The sequence below is a fragment of the Oryzias latipes genome, chromosome 2 (genome assembly GCF_002234675.1).
Source record: "Oryzias latipes chromosome 2, ASM223467v1".
NCBI classification, from domain to species: domain Eukaryota; kingdom Metazoa; phylum Chordata; class Actinopteri; order Beloniformes; family Adrianichthyidae; genus Oryzias; species Oryzias latipes.
The window spans coordinates 6,674,628-6,692,659 of NC_019860.2; the positions used below are offsets into that span (position 1 = coordinate 6,674,628).

An 18,032-nucleotide genomic window follows, 5' to 3' on the forward strand; every position below is an offset into this window, starting at 1 on the left:
AATGAACTTGCGAATTGCAGGAGTTTTTGTATAAAAATTTATATAAACGTTTTATAAAATGTGTGTATGGTGTATGTTTGTTATTTATTTCCAATCATGAGGTCACATGGTTTGGAGGGTATTAAAAAAAAGAACCTTTACTGCAAAACATATTTCTAATAAAATATTGAGCATCTATGATTGCAAAACTTTTCCCATTAAAACATTGCAAAATAAATCGATTATTTAGACACAACATGAGGAAATATTTTATAGTAATTTATTTTTGCAAAGCATTTAGTTTTGGGTTTGATCTAAAATCTTCTCCATCTCATGCGCTTGGTAACCCTTGTGCTATCCTAGGCACTTTAACGTTGGGAGTTGGGTCATCTAGACCCACTAGACAGTGCACTGAACCTCTTTTCTTCAATGATTTGTGATCTTCACTGGTGTCCATGGTTTGCTTTGTGCAGATCAGAGACAAAGGTGGGAATCTTGGCTCCTTTGTGGTAGAGGCGGCGGTCCAATCAGGCCGCTGAAAGTCTGCACAGTTGTTGCACCGAGGTTGGAAAACAACAGACAACCTGGATAATGATGAGTGCTGGAGGCTGGACTCATTTCCAAAATGTTAACAAGGCCGTTCGGCCTGTTAATGCCGCTAATAAGTCTGATCTCGGATGGCAGAGATTGCAGTTGTTGAACAAAGCTGCTGGCTGTGTTAAATGAAGCGTTTGTGCTTCACACAGCAGCATAATTGCTGAAAGGGGGATAGAAACATGCGCTCTGTCTCACACTTTGTTTGGTGTGTTGTGAAACTGCATTATGAGCTCGCTCCTGATTAAAAGGCAACTGATCGGGGCATCTGGGAGGGACCCGCTCTTACCTTCTGGGCAATTTCTGCTGCTTTTCTTGGAGCAATTCAAACAATCAGGAGATGATGCAGTCTTGGTTTGGAAATTATGAACGTGTCAAGAGATGCCACTTATCTGAAATCTTTTCACCTTTATCCACCTTTGTCATGGTAGGGAGAACACGTCAATGTAAGGGTGAGGTCATCTAAGATAGCACAAGGGTTAATTTGTTTATGGTCCCCAAGAGACCTCCCTGGAGATACGCGCTGAATGTCTGTCGAATATCCAACCTAAAACTAACTTCCATGAACACCAGTGAGGTTCACAAATCATTGATGAAAAAAGGTTCAGTGCACTGTCTAGTGGGTCTAGATGACCCAACGCCCAATGTTAAAGTGCCTAGGATAGCACAAGGGTTAAGACTTTTAAATGTGCCTTGTCGTGAAAATACGGTACATGTGATTTTTAATGGGATATTTTCCATAGATTTAAAAACAGAAAAATGCTTCAGTCTCCATTTAGTCTAAAAATGTTAACATTTGATTCTACTAAAGTCATTTTATGATTTTTATACAAATATGCATTGGAATGAATACAGTGCATCATATTCACAGAAACCCACACTTTGAGAAAGACTCCACACTTCTTTTTTTTCTTTTTTCTAACTTGTCCTGTCCAACAGCTGGGCAGGCAGATGAGAACTGAGGGCCTCTTGTGTTGGACATATTTTATTTTAACAAGAGGGGTTATTAATCCTTAGACAAACCAAAGGTGTGTCTGAATACATTTTTCACTAGTCTCACTAATTCTCACTAATTAATCACTAAACACATAAAAGTTAGATTTAAAGACGTATGAAATCTGTCTTGTGTTGTCATGGTAACACACATAAACAACATGCAATCATCTCAGCACAAATTACAACCACAATGAAAACATTCAAGTCTTAACTAATAATACAAAACAACCCATTTCTATTAACAGGTACATTTAAAAGAATTCATTTTGTGAAAGATTTTAACATTTTTGTCAGTGCAAGCTGTTTAATTCAAATTATGTATCATTTTAAGACATATATTGAAATGTATTGGTTCTTTTTATCTTCAGTTTTGTTAACTGTGACGAAAAGATGAATAAAAAGATCAGTCGTAAAAAAATTGAATATAGTATCAAACCCATGAAAAAAGGATGTTTTTGGTTCATGTCAGACTTCAGAAAACTGTTCATTGTTATGTGTTCAATACTAACTAGTGTCTCCTTTTAACTGAATGACTGCGTCAATGTGTTATGGAGGCCAACAGTCTGTGAATCTGTGTTCATGTAATGAAAGCTTTGGAGTTAACAAGTACATTAAGGTTTGATCCCATGAGTTTTGAAGATTTAAAACACATATTAAAATATTCACATTTTCTGGGATACAGAAACTTAAGTCATCAGCTGTGCTGCGAGGTAGAGGAGTTGACCTCTGATCAGAACATCGCAGGTTGAATTACCACTTTACCCGTCCATGTGTCAAAGTGTCATTGGACAAAACTGAACCCTATATTGATCCTGGTGGTTATAGGTTGGTGCCAGTGTGAAACATCACAGATGCCACCAGTGTGTAAATGTGTGTGTGTGTGGGTGGATGGGAATGTAACTGTAAAATAATTTGGGCTTTCAAAGAAGGTACATAAAAGTTATACAACTACACGGTATTTACCATACAAATAAAACCCTGTCTAAAATATTTTAATCAAAATGTCATGAATTTGTGTAAAATACTAGTTTCGATCTCTATGGAAGAAAAATTGTACTTTTTCCGGATCTTTACCTTTTCTTGCGAAAACCCTGAATGTCTTTTACTGCACAAGGTCTCTGCTCAAACTTTTCCTGGTTTTAGAGTCTACAATATATACTTTATTACACTGTTTTCCAAGTAAAAGGCTTTGCTCATGTGTGAGTTCTAATGTGTCTTTGGAGGTGATATATGCGGTTAAAACTTTTATCACATTTTATACAAGAAAAAGGCCTTTCTCCTGTGTGTTTTTTCATGTGTGTTCTGAGATTAGATACATCATTGAAACTTTTATCACACTCTTTACAAGAAAAAGGCTTCTCTCCTGTGTGAGTTCTCATGTGTCTTTCGATATTACCTTTTTGACTAAAACTTCTACCACATTCTTTACATAAAAATCGCTTCTCACCTGTATGAATTCTTATGTGATATCTGAACTGAGACACGTTACAAAAACGTCTGTCACATTTTTTACAAAAAAAAGGATTTTCTGTGAAATTTCTCATGTGTGCTTTGAGATTAGATATATCATTAAAACGTTTATCACATTCTTTACAAGAAAAAGGCTTCTCTCCTGTGTGAGTTCTCATGTGTCTTTTAAGATTACCTTTTTGACTAAAACTTCTACCACATTCTTTACATACAAATAGCTTCTCTCCTGTGTGACTTCTTACGTGAATTCTGAACATAGACAAGAAACAAAAGCTCTTACCACATTCTTTACAAACATAGCATCTTTTATCAGACTTCATAGAGGAAAGTATCTTCTCGTTTGGAGGTTTGTGTTTCTCAACCAATTCATCGTGGTTTGATTTTTTATTACAATCAGAGTCACACTGACTTTCTAACATGCGAGAGCTGTCCACACTTTGGACATGACTTCTGTCTCTCCTCTTCCTCTGATCTCTGTTCTGTGGGTCCGTCTCTTCATCTGTAGTTGATGTTGGTTCTTCATGATGGTTTCCTTCTTCATCCTGACTATCAGTTACATTAAAGCTCTGCTGATTGTTTAGATCTGCTTCACTGTTCTCATCTTCCTCATAAGTAGGAATGTCCATCAAGGTCTCCTGTTTCAGATCAAGCTGCTCTTCATCCTGACTGATGTAGAGTTCTTCTGGCTCCTCTTTAATCTGTGGAAGTTGTTGTCTCTCCTTTTCAGACGGTAGAGGTTCTGGTTCTTCCTGTTCCACTCTGAAGTTCCTCTGCTGGTTGCAGAAATCCTCCTCTTGAGTCACCCAATGCTGGGGAAGGACTGCAGAAATACAAGAAGAGGCCCTTTGATACTTTATAATCACTGCACAATTTAAAAATTGAATACAAAAAATAAAATAACTTCTTAGGTTAAACACCCGATCATAATAACTCTTAGGTTTAAAAAAAAAATACCCATCAATGTTAACTACACACCAACACACTATAGACACACACACATTATACAAGGAGGGTGGTGACCATTGATCTTCTGTCCCCTACTCAGTCTCTTGGGAGGGGAAACTACAGCTGCTAAGAGGTGGAAATTGTGTCCGTTGGGCATCATCTTCCTGGGCCTGGTAATCCTGTCTCCCCATAGGGGATCCTATGCTACAAGCCAGGAATCACATCATATATTTTGTTTGTGGGATGTCAAATATTGCTTTGTGCTTTGAAACAGGTAAAGCAGAACATACGGCTGGGCAATAAAATAATTAAATATATCGGGATAGAACTTTGTCTCGATACAAGAATGAGTATCGTGATGGACTTTTATTTTGAAGGGTCTGAGATTAAAACCCGCCAGTTGGGAGCATTTTGTCCTGTTTGGTGAGTAAAAGAAAGAGCAGGGGTCCCGAATCTACGGCCCGTTGGCCACACCCATAAGACCCGGCCCCCTGAACAATACCAGAGAGAGACTCTGGTATTGTTGTTTTTTGCATTATTATGGCCCGCAGCAGTCACAGAGTGCAAGGACCATATTGTAACTGCTACGAGGGTCGAAGACTCAAAAAGGTCCAAAATGTCAAAAAAACGCATCAAAACACCAAAAAATGAGGTCAAAAGTCGCCCAAAGCACAAAACGACACGACAATTGTGTAACGCAACAAAAATACACACACACACGCACAACACGTGACAAACAACAGGTGAGGTGGAAAAGGATGATTCGTTGTGGCGACCCTTCATGGGAAAAGCCGAAAGAGAAAGATTTATTTTTAATACCCTGTGCTGGTTTGAGTGGGAAAAAATTATGAAATGACGGTATATGGAAAATATGATAGGCACAAAGAGGCTCGAGATGTGCGTGTTCGCCACCCCTGACCTAGGTAGTTGACTAGAAAAAACAAACAGTGGTGTCTACTAGGTTAGCCTCTTGGAACCTCCAAAATTGGATTATAAGGAAAGAACAGAAAAACCTTAAGAGACTGCAAATGCGGAGTCATTTGAAAAATTCTGCTCTTACAACTGTAGTTGAACATTTACGTGAGATTGTGCATGGGCAACAGAAGCTTTATTTCTGTGAACAACACACAGAGATTTACTTGGTCATTATTGATTTTCTAAAATCTAAAATGCTGTTATTATATTTTTCCTGATTTTGCCGTAAAGAACCCAAAGAGGGTTATTTGTTTTTTACGGATTACCGTAATTTCCGGGTTATAGAGCGCACCTGATTACAAGTCGCACCTACTTCCTTTAAGGAAGTTACGTCAAAATGCACCTGTATACAAGCCGCATGTTGTTACAAACACTATGGGCCCGTCACTGATTATCCTGACCCACAGACTATGCAACTGGCTTCAGTCTCACTGGGGGAGGAGTTAGCAGTGCGCCAATCCATTTATTTGAACACTCCCACACCTGCCAAACAGCATGGACCTTACTTCTGCTCACAGGTCCCTCAGTTGTGGTGAGGAAATTTACACCCGCGATTCCCCTCTTCCCATTAGTCTTAAGGGCTTAAAGCAGGACTAACCCCCAGGTCACCACACTGTGTTGTAGATTGAGGATGTAAAAAAAAGTGTTTATTTGGAGACAATGCTGTTGTTAGACGCTAATGCTACGATGCTAATGATGCTACGAACTAACAATTTGCCTAAGAAATCCGTCAATCTGGTTGGATAAATCAATTCATTAATAATTTAGAGCTGGGCGATATAGCCAATTCTAAGTTTGATTTTTGATTTTAATAGCTTTTTTCCCCTCCTGTTACTTTCTTTAACAAAAATTACAAATGACAGAATATGTTTAACAAAAAACAATTTTATTTTAACATCTCCTTTGGAATTGTGCTTAAAGTCAAAGGTCTACTGAATTCAAACTGTAAAAATGTTTGTAGATCAATGCTGCAAATGTTTTGTGAGCTTCTGATAGCTGGAGCATTTCATGATCAGAAGAACTTCTCACACTCAACAGAGCAGAGGCAGACATAGCATTAGGCAGAGGTAGACGGTCACTTGGGGCCCCAAACACCCTGGGCCCCCTGAGTTGGACACCTACCAAAAGATTTCTTACACTTTTTCATAAAAACCCAAATCACTGATATAACATAAGCCTCCTCACATGATAGTGTTGTGTATCCCCCTGCCCTTATACACTAATGGACTGTTCCATCAGACAGACGATCATGTTTGCCTTCAATGCACAGAGTGCAGAGACTAACAGCGCGAAGATGAAACGCTTTGGGAAAAGATAATGGCAAGGACAAAAAAGGAAATTTGTTGCCACACTTCCAAAAGTGACTGAATTTTTGACATTTCAATGAACAGATAACGTTGCTGATGAAGGTCGACATGAACAACAAGAACCAGCTAGCAGCGCCAGCAGTGCTGTCACCATTGATAAAGTGGGGGAGAAGGGAGACCAACCTTGCCCGTTGCTCTCCCTTAAATAGACAGTAAAATGCTAGGATGACATTCAGCACCCAGTGAGTAGCAGTCAATCTGTTCATCAATATTTTATTCTTGAAGACGGCCCAGACCGCTGCTCAATTGTGCAGAAAGGACCGGTTCAATTACGAAGACAGAATTTTTCCTAAAACCCAAGAGGGGCCCAGATTTACAGTTTCCAACTATAACACGTATGTATGCTAATAGTCTGTTTTCTCATGTTCATGTGTTGAAATCACTGAAGTGGTGCAAAAAAAAAAACCTGATTGGCCTTGTGTAGCCTTTATGTTTTTATTTTGTGTTTTTTACAAGGGAATCTTGATTGTAGGGGTGTAACGATATGCTAATATCTCAATTCGGTTCGATTCAGAGTTTCATAGGGCTCTTATCTGCCAGGAACCAAAAACTTTGGATACTTAATACTGGCCTGAAAAAAAAAATACTTTGGCATACGCTAGGGGTGTGACAATAACTGCATCACCGCACTCTTTTTTTTTTAAAGTTCTGCATATGGTGCGTGATTGGAACTATAATAAACACATTAAACACATTCATCTTTGCTGATAATTTACTTTTTTTGCTCGTCCTGTGTTCAGACTTCAAGGGTTTCTGGGGCAAACCTTTTATCACTCTTCTCCTTCACTCCCTGCGCCATGAGTTGCGCTGCGCGTGGCTGTCACTGCCTCTTAGAGCTGCACATGGCACCAGGCTCCCTCTTCTCACACACACACTTGTGCGGTTTTAGAAACACACACACATCCTCATTCTACAACAGAAGTTTCAATCTCTCGAGGAAATACGACAAATTTACTGAATCAACACGCACCCCCAACACACTTGTGTGCGCTCCTTCCTTCTAGTCCTACACACGCAGCATGCTCACACATACACACAGTCATTCTACAATACCTACATAGTTCATTAGTTAGATAGGTAGCAGTTAGTTCTTACTGTTATTTGTAAAAAAGAATGGTACGTTGTATTTGTATTTATTTCCGATGTGGTCGCTGGGGGATTCTGTGTTTTTTTTTTTTTTTTTTTTTTTGGGGGGCTGCGGTGAACCACGAGATCGCGCCCCCTGCTGGTTCATCACCGCGGTGTTCAAAAATCCCACACCGTCACAGTTTTAGCATACGCTATCTTTGTGTAACAATTACAACATGCAGCATTCGACTTATCCAATTGTCTTTTCCCTTCATGGATGCCGACAACAAAGCCAAAGTGTTCCCCCCACACAGGAGAGCGTAAGGAGCTGGGAGGTCCTCCCATCTGCATTACATGCGCACCGTCACCTAATAGCTATTGAACCTGCACTGCAATGACGTTTCTCCCAGAGGCGCCTGCGCTGCCTCGGACATGTACGCAGGTTGGACGACGTGCAAGGAAATCCTCTATTGCGAGCTCGCCACTGGAACGTGGCCAACCGGACAACCTGTCCTGCCCTACAAGGATGTTTGCAGGAGAGAAATTTAAAGTCATGTAACATCAACCCAGCAGATCTCAAAACAGCAACTTCCGACCTCTCTAGCCAACATCATAACCGGCGCCTGGCAGGTTGAGAAGAAGAGAGAGATCCTGTGTGAGGAAAGGACGGCACTGTTGCCTGATAAACTAAAGACTCAGGTGCAGTGTCCACCGTCTCTGAGACAGAAGGATGCCAGTAATTTCATCCAGTAACTAAAGTAATCAATTGCTCTTTAAAAGTCATTTATCCAATACTGCTAAGAATGTGCGGAAATGTGTTTGCAAACTTCAATTGAATTACAGAGATAAATCTGAGATGCAGAGATTACTGTAAACTTCACGGATACACAACAAAACTATGCACGTTTTTTCTTTTTTCCCCCGCACATGCATTGTAACAACCCAGCTGCTTTGTCACTCGTAGAAGGTAAAAGAGAGCCGAGCTGCTGATCAACTAGCTGCATTGACTCTCCTTCCCCCTTACTTCACACGCCCTCAAACAGTCTTAGAGAGAGTAGACAGAGAATCAGATTGCTCCATCTCCGGCATTTAAACCCATCTATTATGAACACACACGATCTTCACAGCTCTCTTAGTGATGAAGAATTCAACACAGAGTCTTAGTGGCTATAGGCGGGGCTAACCTCCGTCCATGCATCAACTTTTAGCCGAGGCAGAACTAATGTTTGCCGTGAGTTTCCTCCGAGACGCTATTAGGTGACGGACAGTAAGCATGGCAACATATGGCTAATGCAGACGCGAGGACAGAGATGAGAGAGAGAGAGACAGACAGAACTTTATTAATCTCCCAAGTGAGAAATTCAGGTGTCCGGCAGCAAAACACGCACAAACAGACACAATAAATAACAGTAAAATTATAGCTTAAGTGTTGCTGGTGTGCTCCCTCCTGACAGAAGCAGCACGAGAGTGAATAGCTGCGCTCTGGACTGGAGGTTCATTACCCTTCCACTCATATGCTACACCCACACACCAGCTTTGGGAGGTGTTTAACCTCCTGGTGACGCTAGTGAACAGCTTTACGGGATCAAGCAGGGGCGACAGACAGCAGCCACTCTGCTGCGCTTCCAGAGTCTGGAAGCGCGCACATATTGGACAATTAGCTTGCTGAGTATGGCTTTTTATGTGGAACTCTCCGCAGAACTGCACCAGATCACCATCGTGAGTCTCTTCACCATTGAGTCCCCTGGTTGTCCCGTCATCCTCGGTCTGCCTTGACTGAAGAGGCACGACCCAACCGTAAACTGGTTAGAGCACAGAGCCGTCCATACTTCTGCTCAATGCTACACTGCCTTCAGACCGCAAGAAAGTCGGAAAGCTGTGCTCCATTGAGGTCGATAGCAGCCACCACCTTCGCTGAGATCAGCATGACAGGGGAGGTGGAAGGTTTTACTGCTCAATACTAGGACCTGCGAGAGGCCTTAAATAAGCAGCGTGCCACACAGCTCCCACTATAATGGTCCTACGACTGCACCATCGACCTTCTTCCCAGAGCTATGCCCACCCGAGGACAGGTGTTCCCCGAGTCTGAGGCCATGCAGGCCTAAATCCGAGAGGAGTTGGCAAAGGGCTCCATCTGACCATCTACATCTCCAACCTCTGGCGGCTTTTCTTTTTAAAAAAGAAAGATGGTGGACTGAGGCCATGTATTGACTACCGCAGCCTTACTGGTGTGACTGTTAAATACAGTTATCCCCTGCCTCTGATTCCTGAAGCTCTGGAGCAGCTTCGCACAGCTTGCTTCTTTACGAAGCTGGATTTGAGGAGTACCTACAACGTCTTCCACAGTCGACCAGGGGATGAATGGAAAACCACCTTTTCAACCGTCACTGGACACTGAATATCTGGTCATGTCCTTTGGTCTCTGTAAACCTTGTGTACGGACTTGCCTGCAGCTGGAGATCCAGGTGAGGCAAGCGCACAAGAATTAACTGCAAACTCTTTCTGGTGGCCCACGCTGCAGGCTGACATAGTCCAGTACGTGACCAGATATGGAGCCTGCCAAATGGCTAGGTCGCCTTGACCGGCCTCCTGCATCCACTGCCCATACCTCAGCGCCCCTGGTCACACATTGTAGTGGATTTTAGCACTGACTGACCCCGTTCAAGAGGTAACACCTATATCCTCATTGTTGTTGATTTCTTTTCCGAGTCATGCAAGTTGATCCCTCTGCCTAAGCTGCCCACAGTTCAAGAAACAGCTGTCAAAATGTGGAAATGTTCAAGGGTCTGGGCATCAAAGTGAGTCTCACCTCTGGCTAGCATCCACAGTCCAACTGCAAGTGGAACGCCTGAACCAGGAGATCACTCGGTTCATCCGTACCTACAGTAACCAACAAAAGGATGACTGGAGTCGATTACTGGTTTGGGCCGAATATGCCGGTAATGTGACAATGAGCCGCACCACCGCTGCAGTCAAGATTCAGTAATATAAAGCGATAAATATCTATGCTGATTGTCACGGTAAGTAAAATAAATCATCAGTTCAGAGAGAAAGTTCACCTCTAACCGCTTATTTTTGCCCAGATGATGAATCAAAAGTTTTTTTTAAAGAAGCCGGCACAGTGATACAGAATATTTAAACTATGTGACCGGAACTTCTTTTTTAGACATTATCACTTTTTAATGCACACCCAGCAGCCATTCAGAATCGAGTATTCACCCGGACCATGGTATGAACTGTCATGTGATTACATGACAGTTCTAATAACACTGTCATATTTCATTTTTTGTAAATATTTAAAAGCTTCATTTTATAAATAATAATAACCAGAAAAACAGAAATAGTGTTTTGCTAAACAATGAAGTGAAACTTTGTGGCTCTTGTTGGGTTTTGGTCAGGAAGAAACTGGATCAAATGGTTATTTTAGTGTTAAAGGTTCCAGACTCTTAATCTCCAGTGAAACTGAGTATGAAATGTCATTCCACAGACAGATGCCCGCTGATGTTGTACTTATGGAAGTGAAGCAAATCTCAGCAGAGATGCAGTTTCTCTAAACTGAAATCACTGACATTAAACAGCCTGAACATTCATGGAGCTGGACTGGACACAGAAAAACCTCCCTGTTGTGTTTCCACCCACCAATGAGGAGCAGTTTGACGAAGATGAAGCTGCACTGGAGGAAGAATCAGTCCAGAAAAAGATAGAGAACAATTCTGACACTAAGCAGTTTTTCACTGATGTATTCAGGTTTGAATCTTTTCTGTCTGCAGATCCATGAGCAGGACCCTGTCTTTGGGTTTTAGCTTGAAATGTAGTTTTGGAAATAGAATCTGTCTGAATGTCTGGAATTGGAGACATCAAAGAGGTTTAGATGGGATTTTGGGTTTGACAGAGAAATCTGCTGAAAAGAACTGAACTACAAACTTAGAACCACAGACGACAAACAGATTGTACTTTTTTATCTGCTAAAAATGTTCTCTTTGATCTGTTAAGGTTTCCCGTTTGTCGTTAGCTGGAGGGACTAGCTACGATCATATGATTTGAAGAATGTTGTCGGCTGCACTGACCAACAATGTCTTCTGTCTTTTCAACTGGAAGGGACAGAAGAGACTCTTCCAGGACACGCTGTTGATGGACTGCATGTTTGGAGAGCTTGAAGCTCAAGATAGAACCGTTGTTGAAGTGAACATGCCGATAGTGTGGAGATGAAGATCAGAGTCACACTGACCTGCTGACATGTGAGAGCTGTCCACACTTTGGACATGACTTCTGTCTCTCCTCTTCCTCTGATCTCTGTTCTGTGGGTCTGTCTCTTCATCTGTAGTTAATGATGATTCTTCATGTTGGTTTCCTTCTTCATCATGACTATCAGTTTCATTAAAGCTCTGCTGATTGTTTAAATCTGCTTCACTGTTCTCATCTTCCTCATAAGTAGGAATCTCCATCAAGGTATCAGTCTCCTGTTTCAGATCAAGATGATCTTCATCCTGACTGATGCAGAGTTCCCCTGGTTCCTCTTCAGTTTGTGGAGGTTCTGGTTCCTCATGTTCCACTCTGAAGTTCCTCTGCTGGTTACAGAGATCCTCTTCAGTCATCCAATGCTGGGGGAGGACTGCAGGGACACAAACACAACAAGGAGCCTTTTATACGTTTCCAGGACTGTTGGGTTTTGTCAAGCACCGATATGCCTAAGGAATCTGGAGGGCCAGAAGAGACTAATTGAAACAATAAATACATACACCATTAAATTATTAAATAAACGTGTCATTAATTCTTTAAAATTGGAATTAAATAATCAAAAGTGTAATTAAATATGTCAATATTTAATTAAAATTCGATTTTAAATGTTTTATACAGGTTCCATTTATAAATTGTTCTAAAAATTATTATGAGCTCTCTCTGAGTTTTGAACGAGGAAGTGTTTGCAAACGTTGTGCTGTACGAACAGTTTGATCCGTGCAAAGAAATAAACGGCTTCTAGTCTGTTCCAGAGCAACGGTGTCCCGACCGGGACCGGAACGGAAATAGCAGCAGTTTCCGACTATGGTCTGAAGCCTGAGGCTGAAAGGTAACACGCTGACAGCAAAATCAGCGCACAAAAGCACCTTAATAAGTCATGTGATCTTAGTTGGTGGTGTCCTCGCATTTACTGGGGAATATCTGATTTGTATGCTTACATGGCACACGCAAATGCACGTATCCGATTTGTATCCGATTTATTTCCACATATGAGTGAGGCCTGTATCCGATCTGAGAAAAACAGAATCCATGCGCTTTTGTCCTGCTTACACGTTCACCGGTCATATCCGATCTGTGCCACATGAGACTCACTTGAACCATGCAGTGTAAATGCGGACTTAGTGGCCATTTGCGGGCTAACCCCCAGGTCGCCACAAGATAATACGTTAAGGTTTAACTTGATTTATTCTGGGGTAATATTCCTGTCTGTTTTTATTCATATTTATTTTCAAGAAGTTCAGTTTTATAGGTGTTAAAGTTTAGCTTTAGTGTGTTCAACAAATGTTTATCTTCTTCGGGCCAAAACCTAAAAGCGTGTTTTGGATTTAGGCCCCCTGTGTGACCGAGTTAGACTCCCCTGTAACACGAGTTTATAAAATTCATGTATTTTTTGTGTAAAATGGCCAAAAGAAGACGGGGAACACAAAAGGATGTCATCAAATATTTATATGTGCGTGGGGGGGGTTACTCGCCCGTGGAGTAAATTTGTGTAGAACCGCCACTGAGTGACAGGCAGGTCACCAAAAAGAAAAGCATGAACTTGGGGCTAGGGCTGCAGCTATCGATTCTTTTTGTAATCGAGTAACTCGAGGAATCGTTTCAGCCCTACTTCTCTCTTTCTTTGTAGAAGTGAACATACCTATGCTGTGGAGCTGAATCTGTGGTTTCCAGATGACATCCAGCAGTCTGCGCTGACGACAGAGCTCCTGCTCGTACTGGACGATGGTTCCTTCACAGAGTCTGCAGATTTCTTCAGCAGCAGCAGCTAGTCGCTGGCTGATCAACTCTCTCAGAGACTGAAGGGAAGACATGGTTCCTGCTCCGATCTTCAGCTCCAACTCCCACAAACACCGCCGTCCTCTTCACTGCAGCTCCGATCGATCATCTGCTAGTTTCCCAATCACAGCAATCCACGTTGTCTTTCCGTTCAACACTTCTTCACTCATTTACGACACTTTGGAAAATGCTGAGAGTTCCCACACGAACCATGTATCGTCCTTTCTATCCAAAAACCTCACAAACGTCCCAAAAAGACACCGCCGTCCTCTCAACACAAGCTAACGCTGCTAGCCTGCTCACGAGCTAACGCTTCTAGCAATGAGTTATATCACTAGAGGAGACATCACGTGGTTCCTCATGGGAGGAGAGCACCGCCATCTTGGTGAGGTCAAGTTACTACTGCAGTGCATGCATGTGAACACATTTTTTGCATAATACCAGTTAATTTTGCGGGTTTCAACTGCCAAAATCAGAGAACTGAGTCCATGAAGTAGGAAGGTATATCATTTCACAGGTAAGTACTATAATTTTTTTCTTTTAATGCTGCATAGGCTTAATTAATCATACACATGTTTTCATGCATGATGCTCCAGGGCTATTATCAACATGCTGCATGATGTTCGTATAATTTGCTGTCGACATAAAAGTACATTTTATTTTGCTAAACCTGTATACAGCATACTAGACTATTATAGTAATATAGATTTATACATTTCTGACTCAGTGACTGAACTTTTCTTGCAGGTTTCCAATGGATTCAGACTTAAGGAAAAAGTGGATGTTAGCTATCAAAAGAGCTGACCCAGATGGATCACTGTGGTACCAACTAGTAATACAGTCTGGATATGTTCAAAGCATTTTGTGGAAACACATTTTGATGAGAGGCCAGACTGTTTGCACGAAACCCGACACCATAACATCTGTGTTACACAGATTGATCACTCACAGGGATCAGTATAAATCTATTGTTTTTCTTTGTTGTTGTTGTTGTTGTTTTTAGGGTGAATCTGTTGTTCACTTTTGGACTTCTTTTGAATATTTATTTTTGTATGATTATTATTATTAATAGATTTATTTTTTTTATTATTTATTGACTTATTATTTATTTATTGTTATTATTTATTGTTTGTATTGACTCACTATTGATTTATTATTATTATTATTATTGACTTATTGTTGGGTTTTTCTAAATAATTTAAATTACATGTCAAAGAGGTCTAGAACTTCTAAATGTTTAGAACTTATTTTTAAAAATTCTTTGTAATAATTTTTTTATTTGAAAGAAGTCCTGCAACAATGCATTTTCATTAAAGTTTGAGCTTTTAAGGCTGCCTGTTTCTCTTCTTTAACAACAACAAATGATGTATCTATATATATATATTATATATATATATATATATATATATATATATATATATATATATATTATATATATATATATATATATATATATATATATATATATATATATATATATATATATATATATATATATATATATATATATATATATATATATATATATATATATATATATATATATATATATATATATATATATATATATATATAATTCCTTATATATATATATATATATATATATATATATATATATATATATATATATATATATATATATATATATATATAATTCCTTATATATATATATATATATATATATATATATATATATATATATATATATATATATATATATAATTCCTCATATATATATATATATATATGAGGAATTATATATTATGTGAGAAATTCCTCACATATATTATTATATATGTGAGGAATTTAGGCAGAAGTTGAGGCAGGTCCTGGGTGGTCAGGATGAGCTTACAGAGGACTGGGAAACTACAGCAGAGATTATCAGGGAAACAGGTAGGAAGGTGCTAGGTGTGTCATCTGGAAAGAGGAAAGACGGTAAAGAGACTTGGTGGTGGAATGAGGAAGTACAGAAATGCGTCCAGAGGAAGAGGTTGGCTAAAAGGAAGTGGGATGTAGAAAGGACTGAGGAAGGTAGACAGGAGTACAAGGAAGCGCAGCGTAAAGTGAAGAGAGAGGTGGCAAAGGCCAAACAGAAAGCTTACGATGAGCTATATGACAGGTTAGACACAAAGGAAGGAGAGAAGGACTTGTACAGGCTAGCCAGACAGAGAGACAGAGATGGGAAGGACGTGCAACAGATAAGGGTGATTAAGGACAGAGATGGAAAGGTGCTAACAACCCAAGAGAGTGTACAGAAAAGATGGAAGGAGTATTTTGAGGAGCTGATGAACGAGGAAAATGACAGGGAAAGAAGGGAGGAAGATGTGGTTGTTGTGGAGCAGGAAGTAGCAGAGATTGGAAAGGATGAGGTTAGGAAGGCTCTGAAAAGGATGAAGAGCGGAAAGGCCGTTGGTCCTGATGACGTACCTGTGGAGGTATGGAAGTGCCTAGGAGAGACAGCAGTGGAATTTCTAACAAGGTTGTTCAATAGGATTTTAGAGAGTGAGAAGATGCCTGAGGAATGGAGGAGAAGCGTTCTGGTCCCGATCTTTAAGAACAAGGGTGACACGCAGAACTGCAGCAACTATAGAGGAATAAAGTTGATGAGCCACACAATGAAGCTGTGGGAAAGAGTAGTGGAAGCCAGGCTTAGGAAGAAGGTGGAGATTTGTGAGCAGCAGTATGGTTTCATGCCCCGTAAGAGCACCACTGATGCCATTTTTGCTTTGAGAATGTTGATGGAAAAGTACAGAGATGGTCAGAAGGAGCTGCATTGTGTGTTCGTAGATTTAGAGAAGGCGTATGACAGGGTGCCGAGGGAGGAGCTGTGGTACTGTATGAGGTCGTCTGGAGTGGCAGAGAAGTATGTCAGAGTAGTTCAGGACATGTATGAGAGAAGTATGACGGTGATGAGATGTGCTGTAGGTCAGACAGAGGAGTTCAAGGTGGAGGTGGGACTACACCAAGGATCAGCTTTGAGTCCTTTTTTGTTTGCTATGCTGATGGACAGGCTGACAGACGAGGTAAGACAGGAATCTCCCTGGACAATGATGTTTGCGGATGACATTGTAATTTGCAGTGAGAGTAGAGAGCAGGTGGAGGAACAGCTAGAGAGGTGGAGGTTTGCTCTGGAAAGAAGAGGCATGAAGGTCAGTCGTAGTAAGACAGAATACATGTGTCTGAACGAGAAGGATCAAGGTAGAAGCGTTAGGTTACAGGGGGCTGAGGTGAAGAAGGTGCAGGAGTTTAAGTACTTGGGGTCAACAGTTCAGTGTGATGGGGATTGTGGAAAAGAGGTGAAGAGGCGAGTGCAGGCAGGTTGGAGCGGTTGGAGGAAAGTGTCAGGAGTGTTGTGTGACAGAAGAGTGCCAGCAAGACTCAAAGGAAAGGTGTACAAGACAGTGGTGAGACCAGCTCTGCTCTATGGGTTAGAGACGGTAGCAGTGAGACAGAGACAAGAGGCTGAGATGGAGGTAGCAGAGATGAAGATGTTGAGGTTCTCCTTAGGAGTGACCAGGTTAGACAGGATAAGGAACGAGTACATCAGAGGGACGGCTCATGTTGCCTGTGTCAGCGACAAAGTCAGAGAAGCCAGACTGAGATGGTTTGGACATGTTCAGAGGAGGGATAGTGGATATATTGGTAGAAGGATGTTGGAGATGGAGCTGCCTGGCAGGAGGGCAAGAGGACGGCCAAAGAGGAGATACATGGATGTCTTAACAGAGGACATGAAGTTGGCTAATGTTAGGGTAGAAGATGTCCATGATAGAGTGAGGTGGAAAAGGATGATTCGCTGTGGCGACCCCTGATGGGAAAAGCCGAAAGAGAAAGAAGATATATATATATATATATACATACATATATATGTATATATATATATATATATATATATATATATATATATATATATATATATATATATATATATATATATATATATATATATATATATAAATATATATAAATGTAAAAATATATATAGTCTATAAAAGCTACTTAGACACCACTAAAAGCAATAGAAATCATTGTCACGTGGGCGTCGTTGACCTCACCAAGATGGCGTCGCGCTCCGCCACCGTCGGCCAGGCTTCTAAAGCGGGTGTGTCTCCTCTAGTGATATAACTCATTGGCTGCTAGCGCCTCGTGCTGTTCTTCTTCTTTGTTTGGCTAACAGCGTCATGGTGCTTTAGCGCCACCAGCTGGTCTGGATTGTTGTCTGTCGCTTAAATTATCTCGATGGCGGCAAAAAACGCCCTTTTTTAACTTTACTAGCAAATAAAGGAGAAACAGGTTGTTTTCATTAACAATATAGATGTGTGCTTTTGTACTGTAACTGTATAATTTCTTGCAAAAAAACTAACAACAGCTGCAGCAGGACGTCCAGATGCTGCTGCCGATAGATAGATAGATAGATAGATAGATAGATAGATAGATAGATAGATAGATAGATAGATAGATAGATAGATAGATAGATAGATAGATAGATAGATAGATAGATAGATAGATAGATAGATAGATAGATAGATAGATAGATAGATAGATAGATAGATAGATAGATAGATAGATAGATAGATAGATAGATAGATAGATATACATTTGTCAGCCTGAAAAGCTCAAACTTTA

The 18,032-nt window shown here is 40.6% G+C and overlaps 2 protein-coding genes across 8 annotated transcripts in view; one reads left to right on the forward strand and one right to left on the reverse strand.

Annotated features, from left to right (window-relative positions):
* The window catches only part of LOC105355327 (NACHT, LRR and PYD domains-containing protein 12-like), a 1,049,862-nt gene that overhangs the window by 596,376 nt on the left and 435,454 nt on the right, over positions 1-18,032 (forward strand). The gene's annotated exons all lie outside the window — the stretch shown is intronic.
* The window catches only part of LOC105355240 (protein NLRC3), a 591,340-nt gene continuing 573,553 nt past the window's right edge, over positions 246-18,032 (reverse strand). For all 7 annotated transcript variants that reach the window (XM_023962218.1, XM_023962226.1, XM_023962222.1 and 4 more), the window contains one exon: positions 246-3,859. In XM_023962218.1, coding sequence (XP_023817986.1) covers positions 3,763-3,859 — 97 coding nt within the window. In that variant the 3' untranslated portion in view covers positions 246-3,762. The remainder of the gene's footprint in view (positions 3,860-18,032) is intronic.